Genomic DNA, 20,252 nt, shown 5'->3' with positions numbered 1-20,252 from the left:
TATAACTACTGCAAACTTGAATGTAAAATTATGAGACTAGTCTTGTTAGATTTCGTGAAGCATGCCGAGTCAAACGATACCAAATGGTTTTTGGTCGGCCATTTTGTGTGTCGGCCATTTTGAATTTTTTCTTTAAGTTCAAGTATTTCAGAAAAGCAATTGCGTATTGTTATGAAACTTGGTATGGTTCATCAGCAACATGTTCTGAGAGGACTTGTAAACTTTTTGGCGCCCCCTTGTGGTCAAGAGATTTGAAGCTATATCTCTGCATCTCTTTATCGTATTTACACCAAATTTGGTGTGTGTCATCACAATCAAGACCTGAGTCACAATTTATTGTTTGGTCAGTGCCTCCTAGTGGTCAAGTCATTTAAGGCTATATCTCCGTATCGCTTTATCGTATTACCAGTAAATTTTTTATGTGTCATCACAGTCATGACCTGAGGCACCATCTATTGTTTCGGCACAGCGCCAACTAGTGGTCTCAAGATACAAAAAATTGCTATTTTTTTCCTAAAACTAATGCAAACTTAGATCTTAAATCATGAAAGTCATCACGTATGAATCATTTTTTGCCATGTTTGGCTTGACCCCGGTATCGCTGCTTGCAGCTATATTTTTGGATGCTTTTAGTCACCAACATAATTTTCTCAGACATAGTTACATTTGTGCTATGCTGTAGTTTGGAGGGGTTTATTATTATTCTGTAATATGAAAAAAAAATATATAAATAAAGAACGAGTGAGTGACCCCAAACGTTTGACTGGTAGTGTATATATCCTACTGGAATACTGAAATCCAGTGGCTAGCTAATCTGCACTGACAATTAATCTTAAATATTAGATGGATGATGAATGTGTTGTGAAGTGATGGATAGCCTATTACCTTTTAATAAGCATGGCCTGCAGGTTGTGCTAGTGTGTTAATGAACCTGTTAACTGAACTCTGGCCTGTTGTGAGACATTACATTATTATTATTATTATTATTATTATTATGTTAAATTCAACAGAGGAGACAGGAGAGAGAAGTCAGGCAGTTGAGGAGGAGAAAGATTTAGAAGGAGAAGAGAGGGAAATAATAGGTGAAGGGCCCTCCCAAGACAGTGAAGATGTGGCACTCACTGTGTCCAAAGGCTCAATCTTTGCAGTTAATGACCCTGCATTATATAAATGCAGAAGCCACTACTCTGATGAAGAGAGGCAGAGCATCCTTCAAAACAAATGGAGTAGGGACCAGTATATATATCCCCAAAGGCAATTTGGGAAAAGGCTGTTGAGGTATAGTGTTGAGTGGGAAAATAAATACCCCTGGCTACGGTACTCTCCATCTGAGGATGCAGCATATTGTTGTGTGTGTATACTGTTCAACAGTCAGAAAGGGTCAAACAACACATTCCAGAGGGATGGATTTAGGGACTGGAAAAATGCTCTAGGTGAGAAAAGGGGAATCATCTCAAATCATGGCAACACTCCAGGACATATGGCAGCTTCTGAGTTGGCAGAAAATTTCCTAAGTGTAATAAAAGGACAGAAGAAAGATATACATTCGGTAATCAGTAAGACATACTCAGACAAAGTTGAGACCAACCATAAAGTTTTGTTATCAATTCTTGATATAGTGATAAATCTGGGTTCAAGAAACATTGCATTTCGAGGCAATTATAATTTGGAAAATCGTGAAGAGGATGGAAACTTTAGCCACTTTGTTAACTGGAAATCCTCCTTTGATGAAGCACTGAAAAAACACCTTGAGAATGCCCCTGGAAATGCAAAATACCTTTCACCCCAAATACAAAATGAGATGATTGCATGTTGTGGGGCTGAAATTCAAGACAAAATTGTTCAGAAAATTCACAAAGCTAAGTACTTCTCGGTTTTAGCTGATGAGTCATTAGACATTAGTGGGACGGAGCAGTTATCTATCTGCATCCGCTATGTATCAGATGAGTTTGATATAAAAGAAGATTTTTTGGGATTCTGTCCACTTGAAAAGCAGGATGCTGCATCCATCTCTCACGCCATACTATCACAGTTAGGGAGGTGGGGACTTCATGTGTCTTTTCTACGGGGCCAAGGGTATGATGGTGCCAGCACCATGAGTGGTAGGTTGGGTGGAGTGCAGCAGAAGATAAGGGAGCAGCAGCCGCGGGCACTGTTCACTCATTGCCGTAGCCATGCCTTGAACCTCGTGGTGGTCCATGGGTGTACAGATGTCCCAATAGTGAGGAACACCATGGGCATCATTGAGAAGATAGCCGTTTTCTTCTCTGCCTCATCCCCAAAGAAGAACATGCTCCAAGAGCATGTTTTGCAAGAGCAGGGAAGTGAAGGGACCAGGGGAGGAATTCCATTGATGTCGGATACCAGATGGGGGTCCAGAATAAAGACAGTGGGTGCTTTCCTTTCAAAGCTTAGTCCTATACACTCTGCACTTCAAGACATAGAAAGTGAAGGGACACATCACAATTCTCAAAAAGCCACTACATTGCGGAACAGCATTGAGTCATTTGATACAATTGTTACAGCAGTAGTAATGCACAACGTTCTTGGATATATATTGCCATTGACCACAAGACTGCAATCTCCAAATGTGGACATAGTAAGTGCATATAAAGAAGGAAGAGAAGTGGCTGAAGTCATAGAAATCCTACGCAGTGAGGAGAGATACAACACAATATATCAAAAAGCAGTGCAGCTGGCCAGTACCATTGATGTTGTCCCTGTGAAGAAGAGAATAGCAGTAAAACAACAACAGAGAGGCAATGTACCTGCAGAATCAGTTGGAGAGCATTTTAGGCTGAATTTATTTCTTCCCTTCATTGACCATGTCACCACAGAACTGAGGACCCGATTTGCCGAATCCAATGAACCGGCCCTGCTTGCAGCCTTCTTAGTGCCCAAAGCTCTGCCACAGCTGAGTGAAGAGAAAGAGGACCTTCTCTTGTCATGGTACAAAGAGGACCTGCCTCAACCTGATGCTGCAGAGCAGGAAATACACAGATGGAAGCATCGTTTCCAGAACTACACTGATCCTCTCCCGGAAACTGCACAGGAAACATTGCAGAACATAGACATGGATTTCTATCCTAACATACAATGCATCCTTTGCATCTTCCTGACGTTGCCAGTCACCACTTGCTCTTGTGAAAGGTCTTTTTCAGCATTACGTCGTCTCAAAACCTGGCTTCGATCTACTACAGGTGATGAGAGGCTGTCTGGTCTTGCTCTCATGAATGTCCACAGAAACATGGAAGTGGATCCCAAAAGGGTCCTGCAAAGGTGGGATGCTTCTGGCCACAGAAGAATAGTTACTTGTTTTGATAAAAGGTGAGACTGAATTACTGAAAGCTAAATGTATTTTTTATTATTTTATGTATTGTATGTACGTATGCATTACATGTGTTATATCAACTAACAGCTGAGTCAACTGAACTGATAATGGAAATATTTTTCTATCCATTACAGTTAGTGGTGAGAACCCAAATCCATTTCAGAGGATGCATAAAATACACATGGATCTACACCGTTTAAGAGGTTGTACAAGAAGCCACAACTGCCTATAGGTTATAGTTCAACAGTTTACAGCCAGATAAAGGAAAGCACACATACACACACAAGGTGCACAGTTTGCACATGTTCTTATTGAAAATAAATATGTTGTCAGCCAAATTTATTTCTCAAGTGTCATTTTTTGCGGGGATGGGGGGGTGTCCTCGGTATTTGAAAAATCCTGGCTACGGCCTTGCATATTAGTGGATGTTATTTGTAAAAAAAACATCATAGATAGAACTGCATAAAAATACTACAAATATTGGTGTGATATATAAATATTGTAAATTAATGCATTTCTTGACTATTGACTAAATCTAAACTGGGATCTAGGAATGTTTATTCATTACTAAGTATAAGGAACAATGACGCGTGTTGGTTGGTTCAAATAAAATTGATATTGGTGATTTATATTTTTATATTGGTTAAAAAATATTGGGTCTAGTATCAAGCAACTAAAGAACAATTTAACCCTCAATTGGTCATTTGGGTCTAAATGACCCCAATCGACATTTCATTAGTTAAAAAAGTGATTCCCTTCATCTTAGAGATATACAATTTTGTGACTTTTCTTAAATAACCTATCTATACATAAACACACACAAAAAATGGGCTTGATTTGGTTGTTCTGAAGGTATGTAAAAAATTATTAATCTGTTAATATGACCCCAATTGAAATTGAAATATTTTGTAAAAACAGACATTTCAAAATCCATCAAAAACTACAACAATATACTATTTTAAATAATATTTATTTTTAATGTCCTTTCTAATGTTTATATATACAGTGACGTGAGCAGTTGGTCATATCAAATGAAATGAATGGCTTTCTATGGCCCTCTGCTGGTCAAACCTATTTATTTCATAAACAGTTATTCCTTTAGGTTTATCTCTAACTAGCAAAAGGTTTAACTTATTTCTCAGTTTAAACATTCAATAACAGCAATAAATTGTGCATCATCACATACGCAGGCATAAATCAAACTAAGCTTGGGTTAAATCCACTGATCTACTGGCCTTCCATCAACGTGATGCCCAAGACCACCAGCTGCCCCCGTCTAATCTACTTATCTGTCTATATATATATATATTTTTTTTTTCAACCCGAGTCAGCTGACATTGGCTTAACTTAGCACCCTCTTCTATATGTAACATTAGCCACTGAATTCTGCTGCTTATGTTGTCCATCGATTTTTCTGTGTTTTCTCCTGAATCTATTAATGTAAAGCTGACTTGAAACAATTAAACAATTGTGAAAAGCGCTACTTAAATCAAATTTAATTGAATTGAATTAAATTAAAGCACAATTAACTAAATTAAGCAAATTAATTGCATATGTTTATATATTCATTAACAATATACAGAAAATTAATATTCAGTTAAATTAATTACACATGCATTACTTCTGTGTAAATTGATAATACTTACACTGTAAAAAAAACTTTGCTGCCTTAAATTTTTTTGTTGAATCAACTCAGACTTACAAGTCATGTCAACAGAAATTGGTTGTCACAACTTATAAAATATAGTTGAGAAAAGTCAACTTAAATGTATAAGTTATAACAACTCACCTGTAGTTATTACAACTCATCTCTAGTCAAGATAAATAATAGTAAGTTGAAATGACTTGTAAATCTGAGTTGATTCAACAAAAAATTTTAAGGCAGCAAACTGTATTTTTTACAGTGTATGTTTTGCTAATTTGGCTTACACTGTAAAAAAATACAGCATGAAGTCATTTCAACCCTTATTTTTAAAGTTTTGACATAACTTATAAACAAAAATAACATAAAAACATAGCATAAAAGAAAAACAAGTCTTAACTTCATTTGTTAAATTAAAGTAACATAAAATATATGTTGATATCATTTTTACAGTGTATTTTTATTTTGAGTCAGTGGCTACCTAGACATAAGACATAATTCCTTCAGTTTTCAGTTTTCTCTTGATCTTCTTAAAGCCTTTGAAAAAAGACAAAAAAACTTTAAGTGGCGGTTTCCCGGACAGGGATTAGACTAGTCCTAGACTAAACATTTTTAAGACCTGTCCAAACTGAAAACAACTTGCCCTGACATATCTTAAAATAGATCAGTCCCCTTTGTTTTGCCTCAAAATACACGGAGGGAATGTTTTTAGTAAGGTATGTTTGCTAAAACCAGTTATATTTCCTAATTAATCTAAGGTCTAGTCCTGTCTTAAGCTAATCCCTGTCCGGGAAACCACCCCTAAATGTTATAGTAGAAGATTAACATATTCAACAAGAATTGAATAACATCATGCAATCACTGTGCAGTCATAGCAAATACTGAATATTCACACATAACTTCATGATCATAACATATAGCATAACTGTTCTCTTTGATACTCACCCTTCTCTCTAATAGCACACAAAGTTAAGTTCCTCCATACAGTTTCTGTTCTCCCAGCTCTGATTTTTCATGTTTAGAGATCCACAGTAAGTGTAATTGGCAGGACAGGCTGGCAGTTGGGAATTAAGGTTTCCCAGATTCACACCACTTAACCAGAACCATGAGCCTGCCAGGAACCGTAGACCTGTCCACACAGTTAATGTATTACCAATGGTTTGGTTGGCTTGCATGAGATGTAAATATGTTGGCAGACTGGCCAGATCAGTGTGATGAGTCCTGCAGTATTGTAAAGCGTCCTCCCAGCTCTTATTCTCTTTAACCACAATCAGTTTAGGGTCCCACTTGTAGCAGAAGTAAGGGTGTGACTCATTACACTGCCTGTCACTGAATTTGCCATTGTTCATTATAGTGCAGATGTCATTGCCTGGTTTGTTTGGTTCTCCAGCGGCCCAGATAGTAAAATTGCTTTTGCTTCCATCACTCCACTGCCAGTTGTTTGCAGAGACCAGTCGCAAACCAATCCAGCTTTCTGTGTTTGTGGTTAAAGCTACAATTTCCTTCTGGCTGTCAACACTTAACAGGTCTACATAGTAATCTCTGCAGTGCTTTTGAGCTTTTGTCCATGTCGTTGCATTAATCAAACGAAAGTGTTGTTTTTTCAGAGCTGTTGTGAGCTCACAATGAGCTGAGAGGAGAAGAGCAAACACGACAATCTTCATCTCTTCTGTGAAAGGCGAGTCAGTCAACACTCTCCTAAAACACACCTCATATAGGCAAGAGTAAAGACCATCTTTACATTTGTTAGTAATGTATGCAAATGTATGTCCACTTAAAAAATCAATGCAAAAAAGCTCAGAAAAGATTCATGACTAAATGAAGCCAGAACTCATTATCACATCAGTTTCCAGATGTTTACTCAGCAACTTTTATTAAATGGTTTGCTAACATGACAAACCATTTTCGCAAACCATTTAATAAAAGTTGCTGAGTAAACAATGAATTAAATGAATAATGTTACATTTCCCCTCAGTAATGCTTCAAGTTTTGGTGGGCAGCAGAAAACTCCAGTATAGGCGTTTGTCAAACAATTCAGTCAGCAATGGTTCATGTTTTCCGTGGGAAAAATTCAAGACAGGGCTTCGCAATTAAGCACACAATTAATTTACAGCGGAGAATAGTTTTACATTACCAATTTATTCGAATACTTTTTGTATATAATTAGCGCAAAACTAAATAAACCGATAAAGACTGCAGTAAAGTCACACTTATCTTTAAAACACGAACCTCAGAGCGAGCGAGCGGAATTTGTCATAAAGTGATAAGAGAACCCACCCATTCAGAGGAACAATATGATTGGTCAGTTTTTCTGTCACTTAAAATGAGTTACACCTGGACCACCAATCTCAGGCAGTTTCTGAATCCGAAGGGTGCAGACTGCGGATGTCACATATGCAGACTGCATACGCCATTAAGCCTGGTTTGTTTAAGTTAACTAAGTATTGCATTCGCGAGACATATGCATATAACAACAATTTACGATTAACTAAGGCTATGTCCACACGAAGCCGGTGCATCCCCTATCCGATCATTTTTTTCCTTGCTCTAAAAAAAATAATCCGTACACACAAAACCACTGAAACCGACTGAAAGCGGTGTAGTATATATGCCGGACCAGTATGGGGCGCTGTAATTCTGCCACAGATATACACTATACACGAAGAAGAAGACTTTGAGCATGCGCATAACCAACGTATGGTGTTGTCCATTATCGCTTGTTGGTCACCACAATTGCATAGAAGCAATAGATTTTGCTGTAATAAAGCTAGTAGGCTTTAGTAGCTTCTGTAGCACGAACACAATCACGTAGTCCACCGTTATTGTTGCTGCTGTTACGTGTGACGCTTCCGACAAGTGATGTGATGACGTTTTCGCTTCACAAAATTTACGGATTGGCTGTACAGACGAAACCGCAAGGGTGTCGGTTTCAGATTTATCCACTTTAGAACCCGGTTTCAAAAAATAGCGGATTCAGTCTCCCAAAACGCCGGATCCGTGTGGATGTAACGCCAATACGATAACAAATTTATACGTATGCAGTGATACGCGTCTCCGTGTGGACAGCCCCTAAGAATAAAAGTCAACTTGTTAATATTCTGAAATAAGACAGTCTTGATGACGAATGGATCCTAGAAATGAGAAGTTGCAACCTTCGTATTGCAGAACTGGCGAGGGCGCAAGTACTTTTCAAACAGCTGAAGTTACGTCCAAACCCAGTTCATATTAATCCTTATTGTAATTAATATTTACAAATTACAAACAAATTATACAAAGAAACACTGCAGATTCTTGTTAAAAAACATAAATTTTTGACTGAAATGCTTTCAAAACTTTGAATTGTGGAACAATAACAGTAATATTTCCTAAATCTGTGTGGTCAGCGCTTATGAACTGCATATCAACCTGAAATGGTTTTTAATTTAAAACAGCTCATTTGTATTACGTTAGTTTTATTCAGAATTCGCTATATTAGCAGGTACACAATAAGAATAGCTAAATCCTTCACAAAAACAATAAGTAGTTTTTATTCCAGTCATTTTTAAGTAATTTTAAAACAAAAATAAAACAAACTACATGATATTATTTTTATTAAATAAAGTTTACATATTCAGTTAATCAAATCTACAAGCCTTTTTACAGTGTACTAAATTAATTTGTTGACCACTAATAATGACTTAATATTTTGATAACATCTACTCAATTTCATTTGTGATAGGAAATACATGTAATTATTGAAATCTAGTAGATTTCAAATTTACACAACATTTTTTAAAGGTAAAAAAGTCTCACCAAAAAATAAAATGAGTAGATCATAGTACAGTAAAAGCTTTTACAGCATAAGGAAAAATGTACAAAAGCTCTTTCTTGGGCAGTGCCCATTTAAAAAGTACACATTTTGTTCTTAAAGAGTGCACAATTATCACCTCATATGTAAATATTTGTACCAAATGTTCCAATTGATAATTAAGATACTATAATAAAAGATTGCATTTAGTGACTTGCTGAAAAAAGAAAAAAAAACATATGAAGAAATACTTTGCCTCCAAAACACTCATTGTATCTTAATAAACACATCAAAACTTTTAACAAATGTAATGAAGATCATCTTCTGACAGGAACAGACAATGACCAAAAGCACAGATTGCTCAGCCCTAATATCCCAGTCACCTACATATTAAGACAAACAGGGGTGGACCGCTCAAGTGCCATCATTCCATGCCAAAAGTAGGCCAGATGAAAGTGTCAGATGTAAGCCGGATCTGTGCCACAGAAATGTTGCTATCTGGGACAACTCATGTAAATGTTGCTGCATCTTTGCATGACTATCACAGACCTTTTCACCATCAACAGTGAAGCGGATTTAAAATACATTAACAAGGTTGATACAATAATATAATAATAGCCATTCATTGTATTTATTTGCGCTTATATTTAATACTTTTTGCACTTGCTTTAGAATTTCCATACAGTTTGCTTTGTTTATTATGTGACGACTACAGATGTTTTTGAAAGGCAAAGTGGTTTGTTCTTATATACTGGAGGATTTTCTTGTGTATTTAATTCTATGAGGTGCTGTTATCAAGTATTTTCATATGCTTTTAAATTTTAAGTTTAAAGAAGAAAACCTTAAAACTAATAATAGTCCGACCTTTACTGTCAAGATTTCTGATTTGTCTTCATGGTGCTTCTGGTCATATTTTTGCATGAATTTGTTTTGCTCTCTAAAGAAGAGCAGTAGCAAAACTAATGTTTTCTCTGAGCCCTGACTACATTTGCAATTCAAGCTATGACAGCATGTTCAGCACGCAACCCTTGATAGAGCCGCCAAATATTATACCTTACCAAGAAACATTCATCACAGCTGCAGCTTGCAAAATCAGCCTACCAAAATGTAGACTGTCTTAAATAGCTAAATAAATTTAATTTGCGTTGTTCACTTTTTTATAAATAAATCTCTTAAAAAATATAAGATGACTCATATGTCATATGACACCTGCAAACCTTCTGTATTGTGAAAATTATTAATAAAATAAACAGGCCTACATGAAATATGGTTAACTTAAAGTGGACATATCATGAAAATCTGACTTTTTCATGTTTAAGTGCTATAATTGGGTCCCCAGTACTTCTATCAAACTAGAAAATGTGAAAAAAAACAGTAACTTAGTTTTGGTAAACTATTCTCTGCAAGCAAGTAAAAAATTAGGTCACTGAAATTTGGCTCTCCTTGTGATGTCAGAAGGGGGTAATACCGCCCCTTTATATGTACCATCCAACAATGGCACTGCCATTTAGTGTAGAGATCAGCTCATTTGCATTTTAAAGGACACACAGAAAAACAGCACATTTTTGCTCACACCTACAAAGTGGAAATGTTAACATCTTATAATAAATTGAAGAGCTCTTTTCCAAAACGCGATAAACGCCATTTTTTTAAAAAATGAGTTTGTCATGTCATTTGGCTGTGTACATGGCCGTAGCTACCATTGAGGACACCGAGGTCATGTCCTCGGTAGTTTTTTCTTGAAGTTTCGTTTCATTTTGATGTGAAAATACCCGACGAGACAATCCTTGCATCTACGGACCATCACGTGCAGTGATGGAAATAACGGCGTTATATATAAACGTCGTTTCCACAGCGTTACTGACATTAAAATGCTGCGCATTAGTATAATTAATCTCACTGAAGCGAGTAAACTCTCATCATTAGACAGGCAATAAGCTTGTTCGACTTCATGCGGCGCCGTAAGAACCTTCAGCCGGATTACGTCAAAGTACCGCGAGAGCGATTTAAAGGAGATTGCTCCGTATGAGTTCGCAAATCGCTCTCGCGGTACTTTGACGTCATCCGGCTGAAGGTTCTTACGGCGCCGCATGAAGTCGAACAAGCCTAATGTTTTTTTGCCTGTGGATGTTAGAGGGGGTGGGACAACCACATAATCAATGATGATTGGCTGAATTTCCATCGTTAGCCAACCAGAAGCAGGATTATCTCATACACTATATACATGCACAGTCCGAGCAGAGTCGTGTTGCCAACTTGTTGATGACTTTGTCGCTGGATTTAACAACTTAAAAAAAAGCGAAAAATGACAAATCTAGCGATCTTTTCTGTCGTGGTTGGAGACTGACGCGAGAGCATGTATCATTCTCTACACTCAACGAGCAGCAGGTGCTGCTAGACAATCACAAGCAGCCCGGTCCTCACGTGCAGTCCGCCTGAGTCCCTCACATCCACAACGACAGAGCGATGGAAGTACAACAAGCTCAAAGGTAGCGGTCGCAAACACAAAGTATAATAAGCACTGCTTCTTCACAAGAATAGTATGCAAGAAAGGCAAGAATGTTTGTGTAACATGCAACGTAAGAAAAAGTCTGCCCACGTCTGTAATTCTAATCTAATAAAGCAAATGAAAATTAAAAGGCTGTAACAAACTTAACTATCATTTGGAAAGCCAGCAAAAGATGAGCAGAGAAGAAGGGAAGATGAGAAAGTTAAAGGTTATGCAGCAAATAGCCTACAATATGGGATGCAATACGGCTACCAATGAGATTAAAACCTACACTACTGCTCAAAAGTTTAAGGTCACTTAACTAAAATGTTAACTATGGTCTTAAAATCATTAAATCTGAAGGCTTATGGTTAAATGCTTGAAATTACTTTTGTAGACAAAATATAGCTGTGCCAAACAGATTAATGTTTGTTATTAGAAACCAAAAAATATATTTTTTGAAATAGATGACTTACACTGAATATTGAAGAAAAAGCAGCCACTAAGAGCCCTTATTATATACAAACTCCTTCTATACTCTTAAAAATTCATCCTAAATTGAAAATTTAAGATGCTTCTTGAAAAAATGACACAGTTTTGCAGTTTCGAGGCAAAGGGTGACTTGCACTTCAGATGATGAAATGTAACCATTGATTTATTTTGGATGCTTTTAGTCACCAACAAAATTCTCACAGACACAGTTACATTTGTGCTATGTCGTAGTTTGGACATGTTTATTATTATTCTGTAATATGGAAAAAATGTAAATAATAAAAAAATGTCCTCGGTATTTGAAAAATCCTGGCTACGGCCTTGGCTGTGTACTGAACCTATTTACTGCTCCATGAACGTTTCATGCCAAATCACTAAATTTCCTTGTTAAAATGTAGGTACAAGATGCCGTTCTTTTCCAAAACGCGATAAGCGCCGAGTCTATTTTTAGCCTAAACGCGATTTATCCTCTCGACCATTCAGAACTCAATGAGCGTTCGACACAATCCAATGGCGGTGCTCTGAACAGATGTTTGTTTATGTTCATTCATTACTCAAAATGAGGATTAATGTCATGTTAATACATCACCCGGAGAAGGTACCCGTTTGCAAGGCGATCTTCATCAAAGTGTTTGGTATGTACAACTTTCGTTTCAGAACTGGCTCGTTTAATACCGTTTTGTACGTTCGCGATAAAGTTTTTTTCCTGTGAAGAAGCCTGCTAACGTAACATGAAAAGTACTGAATAGTTCGATAGCCTGCTGATAGACAGACTGGCGTTTGATACATTGATCAATGTCGTACAAAATGTGGCTAGTGACCAATGCAGGGACATCTGTAAAGTTGTGCTTTTTGGATCGGACATTATGAGCGCGTTGTTACATGGTATGTCATTGAGAACAGAACGAGGGGAGCTCGCTGTGTGTGCGTGTGAGGTTAATACAAACTGTGTGTAGACGAGAGAGAGAGAGAGAGAGAGAGAGAGAGAGAGAGAGAGAGAGAGATGTGAAATATATTAAGCAAAAGAGGTTCCTAACGCCCTGCTAAGGAGAAAACTGAAATGGTGGAGGGAGTAATAGCAAGTTAGTTATGTGTAATTCTGTTTATTTCATACTGGCTCCAATGTATATCACAATCTGAATAATTTACTTATTCATTTATAGTAGAGTCCCTGAGTATATGTTGGATGTTCTCTTATTTGTATTTTTTGTTTGTTTTTTTTTTAAAGAAAAAACATCAATTTATGGAAAAAAATTATGGATTTATAGCGTTTTGAAAAAAAATAAAATTATCTTTGAATTTATAATCAACAATATTGTCGTTTGATTTAATAATCATTATTCAACATGTTCAGATTGAGCAAAAAAACAATTATAACAGAATAAATTGAATATTCACAAAATGTGTGGGTCTAGGTAAAAAATGTACTTTTTCTGAAAACTATTGAAATGGATTTATAGCGTTTTGGAAAAGAGCTCTTCAATTATCTATGGGGTATATTGAACTATATATATAGAGAATTTCAAATATGTACTCAGGGTACAACAGAGTTTCTGTTTTCCTCTTCTTCAGCTCCTCTTATTAGTGGTGTCCCTTAGGGTTCTATCTTGGGCCCGCTCCTCTTTAATTTATATATGTGTCCATTAAGGAAATATTATTAAAGAGCACAATGTTTTGTTTCATTTATACGCTGATGATACTCAGTTTGTATATTCCTTTGAAAGCTGCTGATTCCATTCAACAGTTGTTGGACTGTCTTGATGATGTCAAGAAATTGTTAAAAAGTAACTTTCTCCAAACTAATGAAGACACAACTGAAATTATTGTTTTTGGTCCACTGAGATTGAGACATCATTAAGGAACTTGGCAATCATTTCCCGCCAGTAACTTCTCAGATTAGGAACCTTGGTTGTTAAGAATAGTTTTTATCAACTACAGATTATTTCTTAACTTAAATCATTCTTGTCTTTTCAAGATTTTGAGAAGGTCATTCATGCTTAATCACATTGCGTTTAGATTACTGCAACTCATTGTATGTTAACGAAGTTAAATAGACAAAAAATTGCCCACTGAATATTTTAGATTGTATTTTTAAACAGACCGAATATTTTGAAAGTGAAAATTGAAATGTGGACAGTTGAATTTTTAATAAGGAAAATGTGTTTGAAATATTTTGAAGTAAAATATTTACAGCTTAAATATAAAGCCATGTTGAATTTTAGCCCTTAATGAAAGCCCTAAAAATATAACGCATTAAGATACAAGCAATGTTTATTAAAGGCATATTTTTCCAATTACAATTAAACAGGCTGTTTTATTTCACTTTACCTAAATTTTATTTAGCTGAAATAGCAAAATCTCTCTCTAAAAAAAAACAGTCAAAACTGCCTTAAAATGTTTTGTTAAATCAACTCGGATTTACAAGTCATTTCAACTTACTATTATTTATCTTGACTAGAGATGAGTTGTTATAACTACAGGTGAGTTGTTATAACTTATAAAATTAAGTTGACTTTTCTCAACTATATAAGTCTTTATAAGTTGTGACAACTCATCTCTGTTGACATGACTTGTAAATCTGAGTTGATTTAACAAAAAAATTAAGGCAGCAAAGTATTTTTTACAGTGTGTTATTTTTCCATTTGGGGCATCATACACTAATATGGTGGTTGTTACGGCTGCTGTTTTGCTTTGTTTTTTTCTCCCCTCTTTTCTCTCCGTCTTGCTTTTACTTTCACAGAGTACTGTCATTGGTTGGCCCTTCTGTCTGTACCTGTGATCCTCTGACGTTATCTCCAATCACATTCATCCTTCTTCTATAAAAGGGTGCGACAGACCACCGGCGAGAGCTCCTGAACGCGCTCTGATATTGTGCTGCTGATTCGTTACTTGTATGTCTGTTGCTTTGCTGTCCCTAGTGCGTTGTTCCCCCACTCGAATTCTCTTTACTGTTTTATGTCTGTGGTTGGGAAGTGGACAGGTAAGAATGTCGCGTGATATACATCTTGCACACGCAGTCTGTTTTCCAGTAGTACAGTATTAGGCACACTAGGAAAGGGGCGAGCACCAACCACTTTATTTTTGTTAGAGAGTGTAGATTAGACAGGGCGTCCTGGATGCTGAAGAACCTCTCTTTATTTTCTTCGGATAGTCAGCATAGAAGGGTTAATTAAAGTCAGACGGGTTTTGTTATTTTCTTTCCTTGGCCGCCGCCCATGTCCCTTCTCACCCCTCTTTCCTTTATGTTTTTTTTTATTGTACACACGTATATGTTTATGACAACTTCACTGTAAATACTTTCCTCAATTTTGCATCTAAACAGTTCACTGTAAATAGTGTAAATAAACATATCGCTTGATTTGTACTGCATCAATATTGTTTGCTTGGTTTCTTTTTTATTGCTCCACACCTTTCATAAATAATATATAATGTTTCCGACCCCCTTTCCTCTTGACTTCCATCTGGGGTTGTAACAGTGGTGTTTGAGGACCCCTTGTGGACATCAGATTTAATTGTAGACATGTAGTACTTGGCCCTATGCTGCCTATTTTATCTTTTAAGAAATATCTGATGTTAATCTCTGATATCTTTAACATATTCATCGCTGATGGAGAAAAAAAATATTTTTTTGTATTTACTATAGTAAAACTGTAGTAAAATCTATAGATACTGTCATGTTTTTTTTTACTTTACCATAGTGAATGTTAAAGTATACTACAGTGTTTATTACAGATGCTCAATTCACATTAGTTAATACAGAACACTGCACATTAACAAATTGTAATTTACTACAATATATTATAATTTATTAAAGTAATAATTATTATTATTTACTGTAGTAAATACTAAAGTAAATCAGGATATTTTAATATGGGCTAGTAAACATAAAACTTTTGCAATTGTTTATAAAATTTCATAAAATCATGATTTCTCTGCTGCTTTTACACACAGGGAACATCACATTTAAATGGATTACTCATGAAGAGCATTGGAGGCTTGTTTGAGATTAACTAATTCTGAGCAGAATCGTTTACCGGAATTAAGGCAGCTCTGGGAAACGCATTCAGACAGACTTCATAGGCAGCGTAATGGAATTCTGTTTGAAATATAAACCGAGAGCGCTTTTGTGATAACTAATTCATGCAATATTGCTTTCTCGCTAGAAATGCAATCAAAAGGTGTAAAAAAATCACTTTATTAACAGTAAATTTGTGCTCCAGCCACTTTCTTGGTCGCTTTTTTTTAACTCAACCAGTCTCGACCAATCACATTCCCTGCGCACACCCACACAAAGAATTGTAGTACAAGACAATGAAGGTATCTCAGGAGACAGGAAGTAAAGCAAACATTGGATTTGGACATGCCTTGATGCCTGCCTTCCTGCTTTGGAATGCTGCCTTTGAACTTTAGCATTTTAGAGCTTTTGGACACAACCCAAGATACCTTCGACTTGCTCTCATACGCCGAGGTGGGGTTGTCGGATTCTGCAGTTGGGCGCAGTTGCTCTTCTGACTGTGTTGATAAAAAGCATGATGGGAAATTACGTTATATCATCTGTACACATTGCTTGTAAACAAATTTTAATCCTTTTCAACCAGTTGGGAGAGCAACTGCACCTGCAGTGGGGGGTTTTACCTCTTAAGAGTGTATATTCAGTTCCCAAACACCTAATCTTATGTGACTTTTCTGTTGCTTTCGTGTTCAAACACTGATGTTACAGTATGCCTCACCATTGGTTGAATTTGATATGCACATTTAAATGCACTCATGCCAGAGGTGTTCACAGGGTGACGCAGCGACGAGTTCCCTCTAAAGGGAACCGGGTAAACTGGGATCTAGAAATGTTTATTTATTTCAAACCAAAAGGAACAATGATGTCTCTTGGTTAAAATGAAAACCTATATTTCTGATTTTTTTTTTTAAATATTGGGTCTGATGTCAAGCAACTGAAGAACAATTAAAATCTTGATAGAAGTGTTTATTGGTTATAAAGAAAGGCTTACAGTAACTGTTTACAAACAGTTTAAAAACAAAGGTGTATTTAGTATTATTTCTTAGTTTAAGCATTCAATAACTGCAATGAATCAAATACACAGACATAATTCAAACTAAGCTTGGGTTAAATAAAAGCAAAATAAACAAAATTAAACAGAATAATTGCATATGTTTTTATATAATTAACAATATACAGAAATATAATATTTAGTTCAATTATTCACACATACACTACTTCTGTGTTGACACTTATTGATGTTTTGCTAATTTGGCCTACTGTAAAATAAATGCAGAATGAACTTAATTTTACAGGTCATTTCAACCCTAATTTTTGAGGTTTTGACATAACTAATAAAAGAAAACAAAATAAAACATAACATAAAAAACAAGTTGACCTTATTTGTTAAAGTAAAATAAAAATATATGTTGATATCATTTTTACAGTGTATTTTTTATTTTGAATAGAGTCAGTGGCTACATAAAACACGATTTCTTAATTTATCAGATTTTTCTTGATCTTCTTGAAGCCTTTGAAAAAAAGACAAAAACTTTAAATGTTATTTTTATAGTAGAAGATTAACATATTCAACAAGAATATCAGCATTAACTAACATCATGTAATAACTGTACACTGAAAAAAATGATTCATTGAATTTAATCAATTTTTTTAAGGTAAGTGGTTGCAATCAATTTATTTAAGCTACGTTTAAACAAAAAAGATTTATAACGTAAAATAAAATATAAAACTTTTGTTTTAATGTAGCTTAAATAAATTGATTGCAACCACTTACCTTAAAAAATGTATTAAATAGATTTTCAGTGTATAGCAAACACTGAATATAAACAACTTAATAAACATAATTAATAGCATCAATCTATTCCTTTGATACTCACCCTCCTTTCTAATAGCAAACAAAGTTAAGTTCCTCCATACAGTTTCTGTTCTCCCAGCTTTGATTTTTCATGTTTAGAGATCCACAGTAAGTGTAATTGGCAGGACAGGCTGGCAGCTGGGCACTAAGGTATCCCAGATCCTCACCACTTAACCAGAACCATGTGCCTGCCATGAACCGTAGACCCGTCCATACAGTTGATGTACAACCCCAAAACAGAAAAAGTTGGGACATAGTAGAAATTGTGAGTAAAAAAAGAGTGGAATAATTTACAAATCTCATAAACTTATATTTTATTCACAGTAGAATATAGATAACATATCAAATGTTGAAAGTAAGATATTTTGAAATGTCATGCCAAATATTGGCTCATTTTGGATTTCATGAGAGCTACACATTCCAAAAAAAAGTTGGGACGGGTAGCAATAAGAGGCCAGAAAAGTTAAATGTGCATATAAGGAACAGCTGGAGAAGGACCAATGTTTAGGAATAGGAATGTTGTCCTATTCTTGGCCAGCCTGCAGTCCAGATCTTTCACCCATAGAAAAGATTTGGTGCATCATAAAGCGGAAGATGCGACAAAGAAGACCTAAGACAGTTGAGCAACTAGAAGTCTGTATTAGACAAGAATAGGACAACATTCCTATTCCTAAACATTGGTCCTTCTCCAGCTGTTCCTTATATGCACATTTAACTTTTTTGGCCTCTTATTGCTACCCGTCCCAACTTTTTTTGGAATGTGTAGCTCTCATGAAATCCAAAATGTGCCAATATTTGGCATGACATTTCAAAATATCTTACTTTCAACATTTGATATGTTATCTATATTCTACTGTGAATAAAATATAAGCTTATGAGATTTGTAAATTATTCCATTCCTTTTTTACTCACAATTTCTACAGTGTCCCAACTTTTTCTGTTTTGGGGTTGTATTAGCAATGGTTTGTTTGGCTTGGATGAGATGTAAATCTGTTGGCAGACTGGCCAGATCAGTGTGATGAGTCCTGCAGTATTGTAACGCGTCCTCCCAGCTCTTATTCTCTTTAACCACAATCAGTTTAATGTCCCACTTGTAGCAGAAGTAAGGGTATGAATTAGTACAGGGGTAGTTATATAATTCGCCATTTTTAACTTGAGCGCAGAGTTTCTCGGCTTTCTCATCTGGCTGGTTTAGTCCCCATGGGATAAAACTTCTCTGGCTTCCATCACTCCACTCCCAGATGTTTGCAGAAATCTTTTTCAGACCAACCCAGCTGGATCCATATGAACCACTAAGCCCACTTGCGATGTTTAAAGCTGTGATTTCCTCCTGGCTGTCAACACTGGACAGGTCTACATAGGAGCCTCTGCAGTGACTTTGAGCTTCTGTCCATGTTGTGTGATTACTAAAATAAAAGTGTTGTCTTTTCAAAGCTGCTGTCAGCTCACAATGAGCTGACAGAAAAAAAAACAAACACGACAATCTTCATCTCTTCTGTGAAGGGCGAGTCAGTCAACACTCAACTATATATTAAGACCAACTTTACATTTGTTAGTAATGTATGCAAATGTATGCTCACAAAAAATGTCAATGGAAAAGAAAATAAGCTTAACTTTTATTAAATGGTTTGTGTTGCAAAGTGTAGATATTTATGTCATGTTTGAATCTCTTTTTCTTAAGCTCAAATTTATTAGATGTCCATCGCCTTAAATGACAATTCTGCAAGCAATAGTTTCCTTTATTTCGCCTTCAGAACTGCCTTAATTCTAAGTGGCATTGATTCAACAAGGTGCTGAAAGCATTCTTTAGAAATATTAGTAGGATAGCATCTTGCAGTTGATGGAGATTTGTGGGATGCACATTCAGGGCATGAAGCTCCCGTTCCACCACATCCCAAAGATGCTCTATTGGGTTGAGATCTGGTGACTGTGGGGGCCATTTTAGTACAGTGAACTCATTGTCATGTTCAAGAAACCAATTTGAAATGATTTGAGCTTTGTGACATTGTGCATTATCCTGCTGGAAGTAGCCATCAGAGGATGGGTAGGTGGTGGTCATGAAGGGATGGAGATGGTCTGAAACAATGCTTAGGTAGGCCGTGGCATTTAAACGATGCCCAATTGGCCCTAAGGGGCATAAAGTGTGCCAAGAAAACATCCCCCATGCCATTACAGCCAAAGTTAGCTGTTTAAAATCTTCTTTTTCGTACAGTAAACTCTGTGTACACAAACAATGTTCTCAGTGCTTCAGTTCATGGGTAGAGACCTGGGTTATACTTCGAGCAAAGTATCATGTTGTGTCGAGCCTTCTTAGTGTTGTAAAAATAGCGATTTTGATGCTCACAGCTTTTAGTTTTTTTGCGACCACATCAGGTACTCAAAATGGCAGAAGACAAGTTTGAGATGTGAGTGACGTCAGCTGATGAAAAAACATATGCCCTGAGAGTATCCAAGTGTAGTTGGTCAATTTATTTGTATTTATTTGCGCTTATATTTAATAGTTTTTGCTTTAGTTTTTTCATAGTTTGTTTTGTTTACTCTCTCATGACTGCAGATGTTTTTGAAAGGCAAAGTGGTTTGTTCTTATCTGTACTTGTTGATTTTCTATTTAATTCTATAAGGTTCTGTCTTCAAGTATTAAGCCT

The 20,252-nt window shown here is 36.1% G+C and overlaps 1 protein-coding gene across 1 annotated transcript; it reads left to right on the top strand.

The window, feature by feature from the left end:
* The first annotated feature begins 790 nt into the window (after positions 1-790).
* Positions 791-3,331, top strand: LOC141362756 (52 kDa repressor of the inhibitor of the protein kinase-like). The gene has a single exon (XM_073864973.1). The coding sequence runs from the start codon at positions 926-928 to the stop codon at positions 3,329-3,331; it is 2,406 nt and encodes an 801-aa protein (XP_073721074.1). The 5' UTR covers positions 791-925.
* The last annotated feature ends 16,921 nt before the right edge of the window (positions 3,332-20,252 follow it).

This window comes from Misgurnus anguillicaudatus, unplaced genomic scaffold, assembly GCF_027580225.2.
Source record: "Misgurnus anguillicaudatus unplaced genomic scaffold, ASM2758022v2 HiC_scaffold_29, whole genome shotgun sequence".
NCBI classification, from domain to species: domain Eukaryota; kingdom Metazoa; phylum Chordata; class Actinopteri; order Cypriniformes; family Cobitidae; genus Misgurnus; species Misgurnus anguillicaudatus.
Note: the sequence above shows the minus strand (reverse complement) of the source record. Positions and strands in the feature narration are given on the sequence as shown.

Coding starts and splice junctions, on each gene's coding strand:
- LOC141362756 (XM_073864973.1), top strand. CDS start 926: ATGAACCTGTTAACTGAACTCTGGCCTGTTGTGAGACATTACATTATT.